A 21,887-nucleotide genomic window follows, 5' to 3' on the forward strand; every position below is an offset into this window, starting at 1 on the left:
GCAGCAGCGCTGTATACACTGACGCTCAATGTACAATGCTGCTACTTAGCAGCGCTGTACACCGAGGTCCCGCCAGCATCCTCCCCATACAGCTCCACCCCTCCATAACCCCACCCCCATATGACCAAAGCCCCGCCCCCACCCCCACCGGGCCATGGAAAACTGGTCTTGCTTAAAGCCGGTCCCTGGTGCAAAAAAGGTTGGGGACCTCTGCTTTAAAGTATATTTTTTCAGCAACACTGGAGCATTTCAGAGAAATATATGCAATTGTCCAATTGGCTGCAATTGTGCAGCGGGGATCTGATTCATGCTGTCTGCTGTGCAGCATGAATCAGATAACAGGTTCCCTTTAAACAGTACTTGTACTGTCCTGTCACACTAAATGGGAAGAAAAGCATGGATTACTGGCCTCCACAACGCTGTTTTTGTGCACGTATTAACCTAATATATCCAGAAACTGTCCATGTCCTCATAGTCTGTAACTTGTCATCCTCTCTTTTTCTTTGGGCAGTTGCTGTCAACTCTGCAAACATAATAGTTGCAGAAACTTTCTTTCACTTATTTCCCAGCATGCATTGCTCCTGCCATTGTTCAGTAACTTGCCTGCCCTGAACAGGAAGTCTGCCTCTCTTTTACACCTGTATCCAGTTTTACTAGGAGAGAAGGAGCCTGCCCCAATCCCTGTAATCCTTCTCAGCATCTTTGTTGCTAGAGATGGATTACATTTAACAGGCAGTGGACAGTGAGTTAGACTGAAGGGAATAATCAAGTGTGCAGCATTTTGGAATCATTTTTTGAGAAGTAACTTTTAAATGTGCAAATTAGGCAACTGCAAATCACTTTATCTATGGAGATCAATAAGTGGTCTGAAAGTACAGTGACCATTTAAGTGTTGTCACTTCCCCAGGTCTAAAATTTCATGCCATAGTAGTTACTCTCTACCTTTATAGAGGAGGGAAAATGTAAAACAGAATTTTTTTTGTATAAAAATAAATGCTGTTATCAAGCAATGATGAACCAGGTTTTCTACATACTGAATCAACTGATTTGTAATATTGTGTACAAGTTATATACATGCAAAAAAATTACCTTAAATTCTTTTTCAATATTGGCAAGTTTGGCTAATTCATTGCTCAACTCCAGTGCTGTGTGAACAGGATCTTCACTGGATAGAGAGAGATAGGCTGGGCTGGCCAGTCCCTTGTAGGCATTTATCCGGGATCTTGAGTGGCTGAATGAGTCATGCTTTTGCTTTTCCATGCAGTCATTGCACTTGCAGAAGTAATCATGTGGCCGTTCTATCTTTGCTCCTTTTATCAATAACATATGGACTACTTCATATTTTTGGCAATGTGCAGCAAGAATGATGGGTGTGATATCTGGGGAGAACCTAGTACCATCTTCATCATAGGAATAAAAATCATCATCTTGTAGCTCCTGCTCACATGGGCTAAGGGTTAGTCTTTTGCTTGCTGCAAAGGCAGAATGATTTAAGATGGCTTCAACTATCCTAACATATCCTTTGCTAATTGCAAGAAGCAAGGCATCTCCAATTCGCGCCAAATTCTCCTTCTTTAGCAACAATTCAGTCACTTCTAAATGTTCATTCCCTACTGCCAACTGTAGGGCGTTTTGTCCCATGTAATCCACACAATTGACATTCAATGTGTTTGACTCCTCCAGCATCTTTCTAACCACAGGAATGTTCCCATATTCAGCAGCATCCAAGAAACGTTCCTCCTCTGCAGTTAGGTTTGGACCTCGGTTATTAAACATAAATGCCGGGCCACGGACAGCCTGTCTCCTTCCCTTTTCTCTTATCATGGTTACTCTTCTCAAGGATGGGCTCCCTTCACCTGCTCTGAAGAAGAAAGAAACACAAATTAACACAGCAATCAATATGTATGAAAAATTTATAAAAGTATCGACTCCTTTAGATGGCCATTCACCTTACATAACTGTTGACCAATTGAGCGTGATCCCCTATCATTCAGTATACATGCATGCTTGGGAAGCATGGATAAGTTCTAAATAGGATGATAAGTATAAATTGCTGCCAGACATTTCCAGCAGTGGCTTATACAGTGGGAAATTGAAGTATTTGATACACTGCCGATTTTGCAAGTTTTCCCACCTACAAAGAACGGAGAGGTCTGTAATTTTTATCGTAGGTACCCCTCAACTGTGAGAGACAGAATCTAAAAAATTTTTTTCCAGAAAATCACATTGTATGACTTTTAAATAATTAAATTGCAAGTATTTGATCACCTACCAACCAGCAAGAATTTTGGCTCTTACATACCTGTTAGTTTTTCTTTAAGAAGCACTCCTACTCTGCACTCATTACCTGTATTAATTGCACCTGTTTGAACTCGTTATTCTGTAGAACAGACACCTGTCCACACACTCAATCACACTCCAACGTCTCCACCATGGCCAAGACCAAATAGCTGCCTAAGGACACCAGTGACAAAATTGTAGACCTGCACAAGACTGGGATGGGCTATAGGACAATAGGCAAGCAGCTTGGTGAGAAGGCAACTGTTGATGCAATTATTAAAAAATGTAAGAAACACAAGATGACTGTCAATCTTCCTCAGCCTGGGGCTCCATGCAAGTTCTCGACTCTTGGGGTAAGGATGATTCTGCGAAAGGTCAAGAATCAGCCCAGAACTACACGGGAGGACCTGGTCAATGACCTGAAGAGAGCTGGGACCACAGTCTCAAACATTATCATTAGTAACACACTACATCGTCATAGATTAATATCCTGCAGGGCACGCAAGATCCCCCTGCTCATGCCAGCACATGTCCAGGCCCGTTTGAAGTTCAGCAATGACCATCTGCATGATTCAGCGGAGACATGGGAGAAGGTCATGTGGTCAAATGAGACCAAAATAGAGCTTTTTGGTATCAACTCCACTTGCCGTGTTTGGAGGAAGAAGGCTGAATACAACCCCAAGAACACCGCCCTAACCGTGAAGCATGGTGGGGAAAACATCATACTTTGGGGATGCTTTTCTGCAATGGGGATGGGAGGAATGCACCGTATTGAAGGGAGGATGGATGGGGTTATGTTCAGTACAGACCAAAAGTTTGGACACACCTTCTCATTTAAAGATTTTTCTGTATTTTCATGACTATGAAAATTGTACATTCACACTGAAGGCATCAAAACTATGAATTAACACATGTGGAATTATATACTTAACAAAAAAGTGTGAAACAACTGAAAATATGTCTTATATTCTAGGTTCTTCAAAGTAGCCATCTTTTGCTTTGATGACTGCTTTGCACACTCTTGGCATTCTCTTGATGAGCTTCAAGAGGCAGTCACCGGAAATGGTTTTCACTTCCCAAATGTGCCCTGTCAGGTTTAATAAGTGGGATTTCTTGCCTTATAAATGGGGTTGGGACCATCAGTTGTGTTGTGCAGAAGTCAGGTGGATACACAGCTGATAGTCCTACTGAATAGACTGTTAGAATTTGTATTATGGCAAGAAAAAAGCAGCTAAGTAAAGAAAAATGAGTGGCCATCATTACTTTAAGAAATGAAGGTCAGTCAGTGCGAAAAATTGGGAAAACTTTGAAAGTGTCCCCAAGTGCAGTTGCAAAAACCATCAAGCGCTACAAAGAAACTGGCTCACATGAGGACCGCCCCAGGAAAGGAAGACCAAGAGTCACCTCTGCTTCTGAGAATAAGTTTATCCGAGTCACCAGCCTCAGAAATCGCAGGTTAACAGCAGCTCAGATTAGAGACCAGGTCAATGCCACACAGAGTTCTAGCAGCAGACACATCTCTACAACAACTGTTAAGAGGAGACTTTGTGCAGCAGGCCTTCATGGTAAAATAGCTGCTAGGAAACCACTGCTAAGGACAGGCAACAAGCAGAAGAGACTTGTTTGGGCTAAAGAACACAAGGAATGGACATTAGACCAGTGGAAATCTGTGCTTTGGTCTGATGAGTCCAAATTTGAGATCTTTGGTTCCAACCACCGTGTCTTTGTGCAACGCAGAAAAGGTGAACGGATGGACTCTACATGCCTGGTTCCCACCATGAAGCATGGAGGAGGAGGTGTGATGGTGTGGGGGTGCTTTGCTGGTGACTTTGTTAGGGATTTATTCAAAATTGAAGGCATACTGAACCAGCATGGCTACCACAGCATCTTGCAGCGGCATGCTATTCCATCCGGTTTGCGTTTAGTTGGACCATCATTTATTTTTCAACAGGACAATGACCCCAAACACACCTCCAGGCTGGGTAAGGGCTATTTGACCAAGAAGGAGAGTTATGGGGTGCTACGCCAGATGACCTGGCCTCCACAGTCACCAGACCTGTACCCAATTGAGATGGTTTGGGGTGAGCTGGACAGCAGAGTGAAGGCAAAAGGGCCAACAAGTGCTAAGCATGTCTGGGAACTCCTTCAAGATTGTTGGAAGACCATTTCCGGTGACTACCTCTTGAAGCTCATCAAGAGAATGCCAAGAGTGTGTAAAGCAGTCATCAAAGCAAAAGGTGGCTACTTTGAAGAACCTAGAATATAAGACATATTTTCAGTTGTTTCACACTTTTTTGTTAAGTATATAATTCCACATGTGTTAATTCATAGTTTTGATGCCTTCAGTGTGAATGTACAATTTTCATAGTCATGAAAATACAGAAAAATCATTAAATGAGAAGGTGTGTCCAAACTTTTGGTCTGTACTGTATAGCGAGATTTTGGCCTCAGTAAGAGCATTGAAGATGGGTCGTGTCTGAATCTTCCAGTATGACAATGATCCAAAACACACAGACAGGGCAACTAAGAAGTGGCTCCGTCCGTAAGAAGCATTTCAAGGTCCTGGAGTGGCCTAACCAGTCTTCAGACCTGAACCCAATAGAAAATCTTTGGAAAGAGCTGAAACTTAGTGTTGCCCAGAAATAGACCCAAAACCTGAAAGATCTGGAGAAGACTTGTATGGAAAAGTGGGCCAAAATCTCTGCAGCAGTGTGTGCAAACTTGGTCAAGAACTACAGGAAACGTCTGACCTCTGTAAATGCAAACAAAGGTTTTCGTACCAAATATTAAGTTTTGTTTTTCTATTGTATTAAATACTTATTTCATGCAATAAAATGCAAATTAATTATGTAAAAATCATACAATGCGATTTTCTGTTTTTTTTTTTTAGATTCTGCTTCTCGCAGTTGAAGTGTACCTAAGATAAAAATTACAGACCTCTCCATTCTTTGTAGGTGAGAAAACTTGCAAAATCGCCAGTGTATCAAATATTTATTTCCCCCACTGTATCTCTAGACAAAAATAAGTAATTCATATTTAAATCTAACACGCCCAATTCTTCATTTCACTGGCATCTGCCATCAGGGGCAAGTTTGGAAACTACCATACTAGCAGCTCCTGCTGGAATTGACGATTGGCCAACTTTTGGCTGATGTGTATGACCCACTTTTGTTGTGAACGGTTTGCTAGAGAGTGATCATAAAATATACTTGAATCCACCAAAATGCAATCATTACCTATCGTAGTAGCACATTTAATTTTTCCATTGATTGTATTTAATTAGTGGCTTCAAGATATAATTCATACCCTTTAATACAGATTTAAGTCTATAAATAAAAAAGGACCAATAAATGTGTTGCAAATTGTGCTGTTTTTTAATGTGGTTACATTAATTATAAATAACACGGAAAAATATCATATTCAAATGCCTCCAGAAAAATCGACGCTTTGAGTAAAAAAGGATTTGTGTTAATTTGCATGAAATTTGCATGCTCTTATACTACGCAACAATTTGCTTTTAAATCTGACTTTTTATTAATGTCAAAGGCAATGCCATGTTTCAGAAATTAATTATCAGAAGTGTGTTATTATTTCATATTCACATTCTGATGATATTTAACATTTTTAGGGCTATTTCCAAGCACAGTCTCAAGTGTGGGCAGCTAAGAAAATGGTAGGTAGGATACATAATAGGTAGTTACAAAGTATTTACCCCCTTGGGATTTTTTGTGTTTTACTACCTCGCAACCTGGGATTTCAATGTTTTTTTTGAGGGTATGCATCAGTTTATGTAAAGAACATGCATACAACTGTGATCATTTTGTTTTCTTTTTTATTGTGAAGCAATTAATAAATAGGATAAAATAACTGAAAACTTCAGTGTGCATAACTATTCACCCCACTAAAGTCAACTTTGTAGAGCTTCCTTTTGCAGCAATTACAGCTGCAAGTCGCTTTTAATAGGTCTCTATGAGTCTTCCACATCTTGCCATTGGGATTTTTCCCATTCCTCAAGGCAAAACTGCTCCAGCTCTTTCAAGTTAGATGGTTTCCTCTGGTGAACAGCAATCTTAAAGTCTGACCACAGATTCTCAATTGGATTAAGTTCTGGATTTTGACTAGGCCACTCCAAAACAATTCATCCATCCATCTTCCCTTCGACACAGACCATTTTCTCTGTCCCTGCTGCCAAAAAACATCCCCATAGCATGAAGCTGCCACCACCATGTTTCAATGTGGGAATGGTGTTCTTGGGGTGATGAGCTGTGTTGGTTTGACGCCAGATGTAGCGTTTACATTTGTGGCCAAAAAGTTAAATTTTGGTCTCACCTGACCACAACACCTTCCTCCATACATTTGAGGAGTCTCCCACATGTCTTTTGGCAATTTTTGTGTGTAACTAAAGGCTTTTTTCTGCTAACTGTTCCATAAAGGCCACCTCTATGGAGTGTACGGCTTATTGTGTTCGTATGGACAGATACTCCAGTCTCTGATTAGAAACTCTGCAGCTCCTTCAGAGTTACCTTTGGTCTCTGTGCTGCCTCTATGATTAATGCCCTCCTTGCCCGGCTGAGAGTTTTAGTGGGCAGCCCTCTCTTGGTAGGTTTGCTGTGGTACCATGTTCTTTCCATTTGATGATAATGGATTTGATGGTGCTCCGGGGTATCATCAGAGATTGGGATATTTTTTTAGAACCCAACCCTGACTTATACTTCTCAAAACTTTGTCTCTCACTTGTTTGGAGACCTCCTTGGTCTTCATGGTGTTGTCTGGTTGGAGGTGCCTCAAGCTTAATGGTGTTGCAGCCTTTGTGGCCTTTCAGAAAAGGTGTGTACTGACAGACCATGTGACACTTAGACTGCACACAGGTGGACTTCCTTTCACTAAGCATGTGACTTATGAATGTAACTGCTTGCACTAGAAAGTTTTAGGACTTTCATAGCAAAGGAGGTGAATACTTATGCACATGCCAATTTTTAGTTATTTTATTACATAAATTTAGTTTAATGCCTATATTTTTCTCACTTCACTTCTCCAACGTAGACTATTTAGTGCTGATGCATCACCCACAAATCAGATTATAAAAAAATTTAAACACAGGTTGTAATGTAACAAAATAGGTAAAAAGCCAAAGGGGCTGAATACTATCACGAGCCACTGTATATATAATATACAGTTAGGTCTAGAAACATTTGAACAGTGACACAATTTTTAGCACTTTACCAAAACATATTCAAGATACAGTTATATAATCAATATTGTCTTACAGTGCAGACTCTCAGCTTTAATTTGAGAGTATTCGCATCCTAAATGGAGTAAGTGTTTAGGTATTACAGCCTTTTAATATGTAGCTCTCATGGCTTGTTTAGTGATTCGATCCGCTGACTTGTTGCTCCGTGGTCGGTTTCCCTGTCTGCTGAGCTATTGCCTTTTCTTCCCTGTCTAACTGCTGATGGTTCCAATTATCTTTGTTCCGTATTCTTCGTATGCTCCTCTCCAGGTGTTTTCTATTTTCGTGTTTTGGTCTGCCCTATCACATTTTAGGTTGTTTTTTATATGTTCACCCTTCACTGCACTTCCTTGCTGGCTATACCTCTAGGTGAACTTGGGTTTAGGAGTTCCAGCCCTTCAGCTAAGGGGTTTACCTTGCATGGTAAACACCAGTTGAATTCCTGCAGTGTGTCTGTTTGTTTTCCTTCCCAGTTCCTCTTCCTTTCACCTCTTTAGGTTTCTGGGAGGTTATACTTGTTACATTTACTTTTGGCTATCATTAGATTTCCCTCTCTACCTTATATGAATGTGTTTTAATTTACTCACCCTGGGTTTTGATATATTCCTGAACATTTTTCTCTCCTCTTCTTGGCAGTGTGTTTCACCCTCCCCTATAGTTCCTAAGGAAGTAGGAGAAACCCCTCAATGGCCTTTTAGGGAGCCAGGTCTGAGGTGGTGTTTTTTGAGTTGTGCAGCTAGGGCCTTTCTAATCTGTACAGCGACCAGTTGGGTGTGGGTATGGCGTCTCCCTGTAGTAGGTCTTCCCTTTTTCAGTTACCCGTTCCTACATTCCTAACAGCAGCTGCCTCGTTTAAAAGGGAAAAAAGTAATTAGACAGTTATCTCTAAAGCTCTTTAATGGGCTGCATGGTCTATTCCCTCATTAATCCATCATCAATTAAGCAGGTAAAAGGTCTGGAGCTGATCCCAGGTGTGGCATTTGCATTTGGAAGCTGCTACTGTGAACCCACAAAAGGGCTCTCAATGAAAGAAAAACAGACCAGCTGAAAAAAAAGAAGAAATCCATCATAGAGATAGCAGAAATGTTAGGAGTGGCCAAATCAATAGTTTGGTACATTCTGCAAAAAAAAAAAGAGTGCGCAGTGAGGAGCTTGTGAACTCAAAAAGGCATGGAGGTCCATGAACGACAACAGTGATGCATGATTGCAGAATCCTTTCTTTGATCAAGAAAAACCCCTTAACAACATCCACTCAAGTGAAGAACATTTTCCAGGAAGTTGATGTTTCAGTATCTAAGTCTACCATAAAGAGAAAACTTCATGAGAGTAAATACAGAGGGTTCACCACAAGGTGTAAACCATTAATCAGCCTTAAAAATAGAAAAACCAGATTAGAATTTGCCAAAAAACATCTAAAGAAGCCAGATTAGCTCTGGAAAAGCATTCTTTGGACAGATGAAACTAAGATCAACCTGTACCAGAATGATGGGAAGAAGAAAGTATGGAGAAGGTTTGGAACAGCTCATGATGCAAAGCATACCACGTCATCTGTAAAACATGGTGGAGGCAGTGTGATAGAATGGGCACTGGGTTACTAGAGTTTATTGATGATGTGACTGAAGAAAGAAGCAGCTGAATGAATTCTGAATTGTACAGGGCTATACTTTCTGCTCATATTCAAGCAAATGCAGCAAGGTTGAGTGGACAGTGATTCACATTACAGATGGACAATGACCGAAAAATTACTGCAAAATAAACCCAGGAGTTTTTATGGCAAAGAAGTGAAATATTCTGCAATAGCTGAGTCAATCACTTTACTTGCTTAAAACAAAACTTAAAGCAAATAGACCAACAAACAAGCAACAACTGAAGTCAGCTGCGATAAAAGCCTGGCATAGCATCACAAAGGAGCAAACCCAGTTTTTGGTGATGTCCTTGGCTTCCAGACTTCATGCAGTCACTGCCTCCAAAGGATTCTCTACAAAGTATTAAAAATGAACATTTTATTTATGGTAAAGATAATAATTTGTCCAATTACATTTGAGCCCCTGAAAAGAGGAGGGTTTGTTGAAAAATGGCTGCAAATCCTAAACGTTTCACAGGATGTGTGTGACCTATATGTGATAATGTGTGACCTGGTGTTGTCATGTAGCAAAATTGCTTCTAGAATACTTTAGTGAAATGGCTATACCACTGGTTCCACAAGTGATATATTCTGTACAGCATGAGAAATTAGACATCACAGTCTAAGGTGACTAACCATGTTTACACAAACCATCAGAAGGCATTTGTATGATATATGACATTGGTCTGTAAGCTAGACAGCCAGTTACAGGTGTTCCACTCACTGACCTCACACCACCACTCTCAAAGGCTACTATAGTGCAGCGTGAGTCGACAATTAAGGTCTATCCTTTTCAGCAATGAGTGCTATTTTTATCTTTGACAAAATGAGTTGGAGATTGGTCTGCAGATCACATGGGCAGCGCCATGAAGGGCCCTTCATGAGGTATGTCACACCAGTCCTACTTACAGAATTGTAGTGTGGGTTGGTATAATGTAGGAAACCTCTCATTTTCATTCCAGGTAGACTACCAGCTCCATGATATATTGATGTGGTTGTGGTTTCAGGAGTCATTTTTCAACACTACAATACCAGCCAGCATGTTGCTTGCACTACTATGAACAGCTCGCGTGGCCTGAAGACGCTACCATAGCCTGCACTGTCCCTGGACTTGTCTCTCATCGAAGATATCTGGGACGCCATGGGTGAACATGAAAGAGAGACAGTTAACTTACTGTGATTTAAGATCAAGAGTCCTAACGACAACCAATATGACTGACAAGAAGTAGCTGCAGAGAAATTTATACATGGTCACTTCATTGGCTAAATGTATATTTCAAGTGCTCATACTATGAAAAGTCCTTTCATATACTGATGATAAAATTATTCTCCCCCCAGTAAAATAATCTTTGCTCCAAAGTTAACTGCTGGTTGAGTCTTCTGTCCAGCATGACCTAAAGCACCATGTTTTTACATGTCTAAGATAAAATAATTGAGTATTGCAATATAAAGGTTTCTGCTTCCTGGAAATGACTATAGGCATCACTTCCTAGAGAATTTTCTTTTTCTGCCATAATGACAACTAGCTCTCCATTTAAGACTTTGGATGACAATGCCTTGAGTGGAGTAACCTTGTGAATGAAAATAGACTGAAAATGGAAAATACAAATGACAACAGTCCCTGAGGGGCTCTCGATGGCTACATAGTGAGAGGAAAACATTTCTAATAAGATCCTACATAAAAGTGGACATCTCTATTAAGAACAAAATTGGCACAGAACAAAATTACAGAGAAGTTAGTAGCTTCTAGTGATACAGGTTGACATATACTACAAAAGAAGCCAATTTTCAATGTATTCTCAGTCAGCCCTGTACAATTGCTTGCATTTACTGGTTTGTAACACAAAAATCCTAAAGTATTTGACTTTGAAGTGTATTTGTATAGCAGTAAAATGTTGCAATTTTTGTGATTGCCATTTTGTTTGACCTGACTCTGTTCCAATCCACTGTTAATTAAACATGTTGACTAAATATAGAGCTTAATGGAATATTCGGCTTTAAAGCCAAAATTTACATAATTCAACAATTAAAATCAATAGAAAGTGTTGAGTAACTGGAATTGCGTATACTGATTTTACATTACATTTAACTTTTTGAATGCAATATTTGCTGGAATCATTAGCAGACGCCATGTCGCGTTTGGAGAGCCCCTGATGTGCCTAAAGAGTAGAAACCCCCCACAAGTGACACCATTTTGGAAACTAGACCCCTCAAGGAACTTATCTAGATGTGTGGTGAGCACCTTGAACCCCCAGGTGCTTCACAGAAGTTTATAACGTTGAGCTGTGAAAATAAAAAATTTAATTTTTTCGACAAAAATGTACTTTTAACCCGAATTTTTTTATTTTTACAAGGGTAACAGGAGAATATGCACACCATACAATTTGTTGTGCAATTTCTCCTGAGTACACCAATACCCCATATGTGAAGGAAAACTATTGTTTGGGGGCACTGCTGGGCTCCGGAAGGAAGGAAGGAGTGACGTTTTGGAATGCAGATTTTGATGGAATGGTCTGTGGGTGTCATGTTGTGTTTGGAGAGCCCCTGATATGCCTAAACAGTGGAAACCCCCACAAGTGATCCCATTTTTGAAGCTAGACCTCTCAATGAATTTATCTAGATATGTGGTGAGCACCTTGAACCCACCTTGAATCTGTGAAAATGAAAAAAAAAATTCCACAAAAATGTTGTTTTAAATCTTTAAATTTTCACAAGGATAGCAGAAGAAAATAAACCACAAAATTTGTTGTGCAATTGCTCCTGAGTAAGCCGATACCCCATATGTGCTCATAAACTACTTCTGAGGCACAGTGCAATGCTCATAAGGGAAGAAGCGCCATATTGAAGTTCAGATTTTGCTGGACTGGTTTGAGTGTGCCATGTCACATTGATAGAGCCCCTGACGTGCCAGAACAGCTGAACCCCCCCATAAGTGACCCCATTTTACAAACGACACCTCTCAATGATCATACTGACACCACAGGTGTGTCACAGCATTTTATACCATTGGGCAGTGAAGAAAAAATAAATACATTTTTACCACCAAAATTTTGTTTTAGCCCCAGATTTTACATTTTCACACTGGGAAATGGGTAAAAATGGCACCAAAATGTGTCACACAATTTCTGCTGAATGTAGACATACCCTATATGTGGCTGTACAGTACTGCTTAGCCACATGGCGAAACTTGGAAGGGATGGAGCGCTATTTGCTTCCTGGAGCACTGATTTTCCTAGAATAGTTTGCGAACTCCATATACAGAGCCCTAAGTGCTAGAAGAGCAGAATTTCCCCTCAAGTGACCCCATTTTGGAAGTTATGCACCTTTGGGAACTTATCTGCAGCTGTAAGGATGATTTTGACGCCATGGGTGTTTTCCAGAAGCAAGCAGTAGTGCATGTTGCTGAGTGAAAATTGCAAACTTCCTGTTATGTTCTGCAACTAGGAACTAAGGAATAGGAGGGAAAAGCTGTCCCTGCACTAAGACTCTGCTAAAACCCTACGCTGGGGTGGGTGCCCTATTCCTTGTGAATAGCCCCACCGACGATCCTTCACTGAACTCAAACGAAGACCTGAAGGAAAGGGAAAGGGTGTCCCTAAAAGATCTAAGGACTGAGAGGAAAAACAGGTAACCTCTTAAAAGAGAAGTTAGTTGCAGAAACAAAGATTTAAGGAAGCAAAACTGGAGGAACAAGAAGTCCCAGGATATCAATTGTCCTAAGCACAAAGAACTAACAAGGCAACTTAGCCAGAGCACAAGCGTAACAACACTGATGTCCAGCGAGGAATGGGAGACAGGTGCTGAGTAATAAAGAGTGAGGAGATCACGTGACCAAGACACCCAGCACCAGAGGAAAAGACTAGAAGCCAGCAAAACACAAAAAGATGGCCGAAAAGTAAAAACAACATAGATTCTAACAGTACCTCTCCGGATTCTCCGGATATTCTAGGCCGAGCCTTACCAGGAAATCTCCTGTGAAAAGCCTTAATTATCCTTGAGGCCGAGACGTCCCCTGACTTCACCCAGTAATTATCCTATGGGCCAAACCTCTCCAGGACACAAGATACTGTAATCTCCCTCTATGCCACCTGGAATCCAAAATGCGAGAAATCTCAAATTCACCGTCCTCATCAACAGGAGGAACAGTAGACTTCGCCTGCTTATCAGGCATGTCCGCTTTCTTAACTAACGACACATGAAACACAGAATTAATCCTCCAGGATGAGGGAATGCCCAACCTCACCGCTGCCGAGTTGACAATCTGAACCACTTTGAAAGGACCCACAAATTTAGGCCTCCGTTTTTCAGAAGGAATTTTCAAACAAAGATTCTTAGAGGAGAACCAAACCATGTCCCCAACAGCAAACAAGGACCCCTTTCTTTTTTTGTCAAAATACCTTTTTGATCTCCTGTTAGCCTCTTTAAGGTTCAGGCGTACACTGGTCCAAACCCTCTCCAAATCACCAGAAAAATCGTCCTCCGGTACAGCAGCCCCAACTTTGGAAAATGGACCAAAAGATGGATACCTGCCAGTACAACAAAAAAAAATGGAGAACACCCAGCCAAGGAAGAAGTATGATTATTAAGGGCAAACTCCACAAGTGGTAGAAATTCCGACCACATTTCCTGATTGTCTGCCACAAAACATCTAAAAAACTGCTCAACATCCTAGTTCTTCCTTTCAGTTTGTCCATTGGACTCTGGATGATACCCCGACAAGAATGACAAATTAATTTTCAATCTGTCACAAAAAGCACGCCAAAATCGAGCCACAAACTGTGGTCCTCTACTGGAAACAATGTCCGTGGGAACACCATGGAGCCTGACAATCTCCTTCACAAAAGCCTTAGCAAGAGTCTTGGCGCAAGGTAACTTGTTGAACGGAACCAGATTACACATTTTACTAAACTGGTCCACAACAACCCAGATGTTGCGACCATGGCAAACTAGGAACTTCCAAGGGGCACAGCAACCCCGCAGAAGGAGCGTGAGAGGCCTTTGACCTAGCGCACATAGAATACTGATGCTCCCACTTGATGACTTCTCTTTGTCACACTAGCCACCAGAAACTCCAACCGATAGACCTCCTAGTTTCTGAAATCCCTGGGTGACCTGCCAACCGAGACTCATGACATTCAACAAACAAGGCTCTCCTCAAGGATCTAGGCACAAACAATTTACCACACGGAGTGTTAGTTGGTGCCGCACTCTGAGCTCCTAGGATGCTATTCTCCAACTCTGAATCCAATGCAGCCACCATTACCCCTCTCTGCAAAATACACTCCTTCCTCTCAGCATTCACCGATGGAGAGAAACTACAAGACAAAGCAGCAGTCTTAACATTCTTTGTCCCCGGGGCAAAGGTTACGGAAAAATTTAACCGGGCAAAAAAACGTGCCCACCTAGCCTGACAGGCATTCAAACGTTTAGCTGCGTCCAAATAAATCAAATTCTTATGATCAGTGAAAACCTGTATAGGATGTCGAGCCCCCTCCAAAAAATGTTGCCAATGCTCAAACGCGAGTTTAATAGCCAACAACTCACGATTCCCAACATCATAGTTGAGCTCGGTCTCAGAAATTTTTTTTGAAAAGAAAGCACAGGGATGCACCCCATCCTCTCCCTCCTGGGACAGAACTGCCCCTACGCCTATAGATGAGGCATCCACCCTAACCAAAAATGGCTTGGTCTCATCTGTCAGGATAAGAACAGGAGCAGAGCTGAACCTCTCCTTGAGATACTCAAAAGCTTCAATAGCCTCAGTAGACCATTGGACTGTATTAGCACCCTTCTTGGTGAGATCAGTAATGGGTTTAGCGATGATAGAGAAATTCTTTATGAATTTCCTGTAATAATTGGCAAACCCCAAAAACCTCTGTACGGACTTCAAACCTTCAGGCCTCGGCCACTCCAGCACAGCCTGAACTTTCACCGGGTCCATCTCAAAACCATCACAACATCACAAGAGACAAAGTACCCCAAAAAACTAATTTTCTGGACAGCAAACTGACACTTCTCCAATTTAGCAAAGAGTGTGTTATCTCTCAGTATCTGAAGAACTTCGCAGACTCTCTGCCAATGAGACTCAAGATCCGATGAATAAATCAAAATATCATCCAGATAAACAATAACACTCCTACCGATCAAGGGTCTCAGAATGTCATTGATGAAATTTTGAAAAAATGCAGGAGCATTAGTATGTACAAAAGGCATCACCAAACACTCAAAATGACCTTCCGGTGTGTTAAAAGCTGTCTTCCATTCATCACCGTCCTTCACCTGCAGCAAATTATATGCCCCACGAAGATCAATCTTAGAAAACCGTTAAGCTCCGGTCAATTGGTTAAACAAATCCGGAATAAGTGGTAACAGGTAAGGATTGCACAAAGTGATCTTATTAATCTCCTGAAAATCCAGACATGGCCTAAGACCCCCATCCTTCTTTTTGACAAAAAAGAACCCAACCGCCACAGGAGATTTAGAGGGTCTTATATGACCTGCAGCTAAACTAGGTCTGAAGGTATTCTTTCAAAGCCTCCCTCTCTGGAATTGTCAGATTAAGCAATCGAGTCTTTGGGAGCTTAGCATCAGGGACGAACTCAATAGCGCAATCATAATCTCTATGAGGTGGTAAAGCTTTCAACTCCACCTCTGAAAAAAAACTCCAAAAATCCTGAATGGGTTCAGGTAACTCCTCCTTCACAACAGCCGCAATGTGAACATTACAACACTTACCATAACACCCCTGACCCCAGGATCTTATGGAACCAGACGACCAGTCCAGCAAAGGATTATGCACTTTTAAGCAGGGCAACCCCAGAACGACTGGGGAAGGCAATTTAGCAAGTACAAATAAGTCAATCTGCTCCTGATGTTCCATATTCATATTAAGCGGAAACCCAGTGACCTTTCAAAGAATGCTCCCATGCTCCAGGGGAGTATTATCAATCGCCACCACAGGAAAAAGAGACAACAAAGGTTCAGAACTGAATTTATACCTTTCAAGAAATTGTTGATCAATCAAATTAAGTGCAGAACCACAATCCACCATTACCTGAAACTCAATCGAACGACCCTGACAGGTGGTATTACCAGGAAAAAACACCCCAGCAGAACGTAAAAACGCAATGCGAACGGGAGTGTTATTTCTACTGACCATTTTTTTTTTCTTTCCTTAAGTGAACCTCGCATTGCTTTAAAAATGATCAGCCTTACCGCAATACAAGCAAAGTCCCTCAGAGAACCTCCTGTCCCTCTCCTTGGAACGGGATGACATTGCCCCCACCTGCATAGGTTCCCCAGTGTCGGCAAGATTATCGTGAGAAACAGAATCCAGCAATATAGGAAACTTCTCCTCATTCTGTCTGGACCTCAACCTTCTATCCACACGGATAGCTAACTGCATGGCAACTTGCAAAGTATCAGGTGCAGGGAATGCAATGAGCAAATCTTTAACCCTTTCACTCAAGCCTGCCAGAAACTGAAACTTGAGTGCAGGGTCGTTCCACCTGACCTCTGCAGACCATTGTCTGAACAGGGTGCAATAACTCAGCATCAAGGGAACCCTGTTTGAGACGACTGAGCTCTGCCTCAGCTGATGTAACCCGATCAGGATCATCATACAGCAACCCCATGACATCAAAACATGCCTCCACAGACCTCAAACAATGATCATCAGGAGACAAGGAAACGCCCAGATTTGTGGTTCTTTACGCAATAGAGACATAATAATCCCTACACGCTGTAGTTCACTCCCAGAAGATCTAGGTCTGAGCTGAAAATACAACAGACAAGCATTTTTAAATGAAAAAAATCCTGTTGTTTCCCCGAGAAACACTCAGGTAATCCTACCTTAGGTTCTTCATAGCATTCTGCAGGGTATTTACTCACGTACTGCTGAAGACCGGCAACCTCCAGAGTCAACCCTTGCAAGCATTGAACAAGCTCCTGGACGGTACTCATACTGAAGAAAACCCAGGGAGAGGAGAGGAGAAAAAAAACAACTTTTTTTTTTTAAATGGGGCTGGACATACTGTTATGTTCTGCAACTAGGAACTAAGGAATAGAAGGGAAAAGCTGTCCCTGCACTGAGACTCCGCTAAAACCCTACGCTGGGGTGGGTGCCCTATTCCTTGTGAATAGCACCACCGACAATCCTGCACTGAACTCAAATTAAGACCTGAAGGAAGGGAAAAGGGTGTCCCTAAAAGATCTAAGGACTGAGGAAAAACAGGTAACCTCTTAAAAGAGAAGTTAGTTGCAGAAACAAAGATTTAAGGAAGCAAAACTGGAGGAACAAGAAGTCCCAGGATTTCAATTGTCCTAAGCACAAAGAACTAACAAGGCAACTTAGCGAGAGCACAACCGTAACAACACTAATGTCCAGCGAGGAATGGGAGACAGGTGCTGAGTAATAAAGAGTGAGGAGATCACGTGACCAAGACACCCAGCACCAGAGGAAAAGACTAGAAGCCAGCAAACCACAAAAAGATGGCCGAAAAGTAAAACAACATAGATTCTAACACTTTGTACTACCAGAATATGGAAGCCCCCTATATTTTCATTGACAGATGACAGACCTGAGTGGAGGCTTTTTTTGTGGATTGAGTTGAGGCTTTTATTGGGAACATTTTCCATAACATTTTGGATCACATTTATCCGGCGCTCTTATGCTAAGCACTTCCTTTGGGGTTTCCATCTAAATCTCCAAGTGACGTGACAGATGAAACTCCCAAGGGATCCATTCACTATAATGAGGCAGCAGAGTTACTCTGGACTCCGTCTGGCCTCTGTTCAATGTTGTCCTTCTTTTCAGAAGTGCACCAAACTGTGGCCGACATCACTTCTATGCAGCGCCTAAACAGACGGACACCGCCGGATCGCAGGCCAGACGGCATCCACAGTGCCTCCATCTGCCTCATTATACGGACGCAGGATAAATGTGAGCCTAGCCTTAGTGCTATCTTTGGGAGGCAGAATGAACAAATCAACAGCAGGTGAAGAATTGGTTTTATTTATTTTTAACGCCGTTCCTTGTGCGGTTAAAAATAACCAGACTTATATTGGGTTTTTATTTTTGGCAGGTATCTCACACTAAAAGACGCTTTTTATTACCAAAACTAGTTTTTGCATCGCCATATTTAGATAGTTATAATTTTTACATATTTCGGCCGACAGAGTCATGTAAGAACTTGTTTTTTGCAGGATGAGTCGATGTTTTCATTGGTACCATTTTCAGGCACATGACTTTTTTTTTATCGTTTTCTATTCTGATTTTTGGGAGGCAGAATGAATAAAAACCAACAATTCAGGAATTGTTTTTTTTTATGCCATTCCACGTGTGGTAAAATTGATAAGGCAGCTTTATTCTTCAGGTCATTATGATTACAGCGATACCACATTTATATGGTTTTTTATGTTTTGGGGCTTTTATACAATAAAAACTATTTTATAAAAAAAAATATTTTTGCATTGCTTTATTCTGAAAGCTATAAACTTTTTTATTTTACCACTGACGGAGCTGTGTTGTGGCTTGTTTTTTGTGGGACAAGATGATGTTTTCAGCGGTACTATTTTTATTTACATTTATCTTTTTTATCGCGTTTTATTGCACTTTATGTTTGGCGGTAAGGTGATATAGCATAGTTTTTGCCTCGTTTTTTTATTTTTTTTAATGGTGCTCACTGAAGGGGTTAAGTAGTGGTACAGTTTTATAGGTCGGGTCGTTCCGGACTCGACAATACCAAATATGTGTATTTTAATAGTTTATTTTTGTTTTTATGTATTTATTGGATTAATATTTTTTCTTTTTTGTTCTTTATTTTGTGATTTTTTTTTAAATATTTTTACAATTTTTATTAACTTTTTTTCTACTTTTTTGCATTGTCCCGAGATGGGACATCAACTTCAAACTGACAGATCGCTGGTCTGATACTCTACAATGCTTTTGCACTGCAGAGCATCAGAGCAGCGTCTGACATGCCGGGAGGAGGCATGTCAGCTCGTGCTCTGAGCATGAGCTGACAGGCCACCGTCCCTTGGTGACCCCACAGCCATCTTGGGACCCGGGGTCAGCATGGAGACTATCAGTGTAACGTGATCGCATCTCGTTATGCTGATGGGAGCACAGGGGGAGCTCACTCTCTGCGATGCCCCGCTATGTCGCTGTCACAATTGACAGCAGCATTACAGGGAATAAACGTCCATGATCGGTGCTAGCACCGATCGTGGGCTTTGCTGCAGGGTGTCAACTCTCATATAGAGAATTTGATCACAGCAGCGCTCAGCGTGAGCCTGTGCGATCACAGCACCGTATATATCCGTGCACGGCGCATATCGGGAGGGGGTTAAACAAACTGTGTGTAACTGTACCTAGAAGAATTGTTGCTGTTTTGAAGGCATAAGGTGGTCATACCAAATATTGATATCATTTTGATATCTCTTTTTTGATAAAAATAAACAATTAACACTTCTATTTTAGAAATAATGCTTACTTTGCAGCAATTTTTCCATACCTGACTAAAAATTCTGCACAGTACTGGACATGTACATTGAATTTAGGATAGCCGCTAATGACGGCCACATTCATGATGTTACAGACACCAATGAAATGAAGAATTGTGTTTTTTTTAGCTCCTTTTTTTGTAGCACCAAATTTTGTGCTTGCAAAAGTACCCATAAGGCTATGTGCCCATGATGCAGAATTGCCACCTGTGGAATGCGGCTAAAGTGGCCGCCGCTGCGGAACAGTCCTCTGAAGCTGGTGGTATTGCAGCAAGGATGTTATGACTCCCCACAGGAAGAGTTAGCTTCAAGGCAGGGTGTGGATGTTGGTGGTTGTGCAGGGTGTCGTAGTGCAGTAATAACCACAGAGTCAGTATAGTGCAGTCCAAGTGTCTTTACTGATGACAATTAGACAAGCCTGGACTGGGGTACTGGCTAGAGGTAAGAGTTCGGTCAGCCTGGAAGCAAACATAGAGTCCTCCTTGCCAGGTGAAGTTGTAGGCCTCCCCTTCTCACTATACTCTTTGGCTTTGCTGCTTGTAGCTGTGCTATAGCCCACGTCCCTGAGTGTAACGTTCTGTGCTCACCCGTATGGCTGGCAGCTCGGGCCTTACTCATGCGTTGCTCCCACGTAGCGGTGCTGGTTCCTCTGTGCTGCTGAGCCTCCGGGCGTCTGATGGGGCCAGGAGACCTTCAATCTCCTGCCCTACGGTAGCTGCTGCTGGGCCTTCAGTGCCCCACAGCCTCGGACTGCGGTGTCCGGTCCTCTGTGTTTCTCTAGCTAGGACGAGCTACCTCAGCTCCAGTCCCTAGCTCTTGTCTCCTACACGTCCTAAACTCAACTCCCTGACACCAAGACTGACTAACCCCGCCTCCAGATCCAGTTGCCAAGGGGAGTGGCCTCCCCTTGCTGGTCTTGAGCCAGGAAGGTGTTGCATGTGTAGTGTCCCTGACTAAAAGGACCCTTGCTTGCTTCCAGGCATGGCATTACCTCTTTTGAGGGAGGCAATGCCACTGTGGCAACCAGACCCCTGGGGTGCCACACATGTCCTTGCCAATGAAAACGCATGCGGATTTTAACACGCGTTTTTGAAGTGTTTTGACATGCGAATTTGCCATGCGGTTTTCTAATGCATTGAGTAGGCAAATCCGCATGCGTAAACGCACAAATAATGGACATGCTGCGGATTTTTCCGCCCATAAAATCCGCAGTATGGGCACAGAACATACGGATTGTCATTGGGGACCATGGGGCACGTATTACCAAGCGTTTTAAAAGCGTTTCCGCAGCAGAAATTCCGCAGCAAAAACGCTTGATAAACGCATCGTGGGCATGCAGCCTAAATCAGATCATGAATCTGATAAAGTCCTACCTAGTTTTAAACAGAAACAGTTTTATAAAGAGACATTATCTTGGTTCTTGTTCTAACTTCAATCTATATCTGAAAGAAATGACCTACATTTTCTACTGAGATTGTGCTTTACAATACAGTGAGTAGCTTGGAATAAAAATTACAGATACATAATATATTTGGCCTTTTATGCTGTTTTATATATTACTGAACTTGTGTAACCTCAGCATAAGGTAATAATTAGCTATATTATTAGGTAATAAGTATTTGCTACAGACATTGTGCTCTATGAATTGTGTGTTGTGAGACTGAGTACCTTGAAATAAAAAAAAAATGTTTGACATTATTATAGAAACATGTTTCATATTAATCTCATGCAATTTCAGCATCAAATAGTAAATATAAAACATGTTGTATATCAATGAGATTGAGCTTTTATAACATAAAAAGCGAACTGATATTAATGTGTTAATCAGAAGGAAAAGGAATGAGAATGACTGCTGGGCAAATTAGTCTTGATGTGTAGAATTGCATAGGGATGTAAAAAAAACCTGGCTATAGTAAGAAATCTGTTACATCTATACCTAAGAGGGAATGGATAATGGAAAAAGCAAATGACATGAGCGTGTTGGGAAAAGCCGTTTGAAGTAGCAATCTTAACATGCTTACAGCAGACGTTTCTTAGGCCCTTGCCACCATTTTAGAAAACACTGTCTTTTATCAAAGCCCTAAGAACAGAGACACCAAGACCATTCATTTTGTTGTCCAGTAGATGGGAGATATAAAGGCTTGCGATAGAGGAATAGAAATAAGAGCACAGTCATAATTGTTTGAAATCTGTAGGAGCAAGTGTTTAGTGAAGCATGCTTTGAAAGAGAAGTAGGGCAAATACAATAGA

General features: G+C 41.6%; 1 protein-coding gene across 4 annotated transcripts in view; it reads right to left on the reverse strand.

Annotated features, from left to right (window-relative positions):
- The window catches only part of TRPC3 (transient receptor potential cation channel subfamily C member 3), a 443,652-nt gene that overhangs the window by 270,752 nt on the left and 151,013 nt on the right, over positions 1-21,887 (reverse strand). For 3 of the 4 annotated variants that reach the window (XM_073641255.1, XM_073641236.1, XM_073641262.1), the window contains exon 2: positions 1,090-1,861. In XM_073641255.1, the coding sequence (XP_073497356.1) occupies positions 1,090-1,861 (772 nt within the window). The remainder of the gene's footprint in view (positions 1-1,089; positions 1,862-21,887) is intronic. The other variant, XM_073641245.1, reaches the window with a different exon arrangement.

This window comes from Phyllobates terribilis, unplaced genomic scaffold (genome assembly GCF_046119375.1).
Source record: "Phyllobates terribilis strain yellow unplaced genomic scaffold, ASM4611937v1 Scaffold_1__5_contigs__length_1240528914, whole genome shotgun sequence".
NCBI classification, from domain to species: domain Eukaryota; kingdom Metazoa; phylum Chordata; class Amphibia; order Anura; family Dendrobatidae; genus Phyllobates; species Phyllobates terribilis.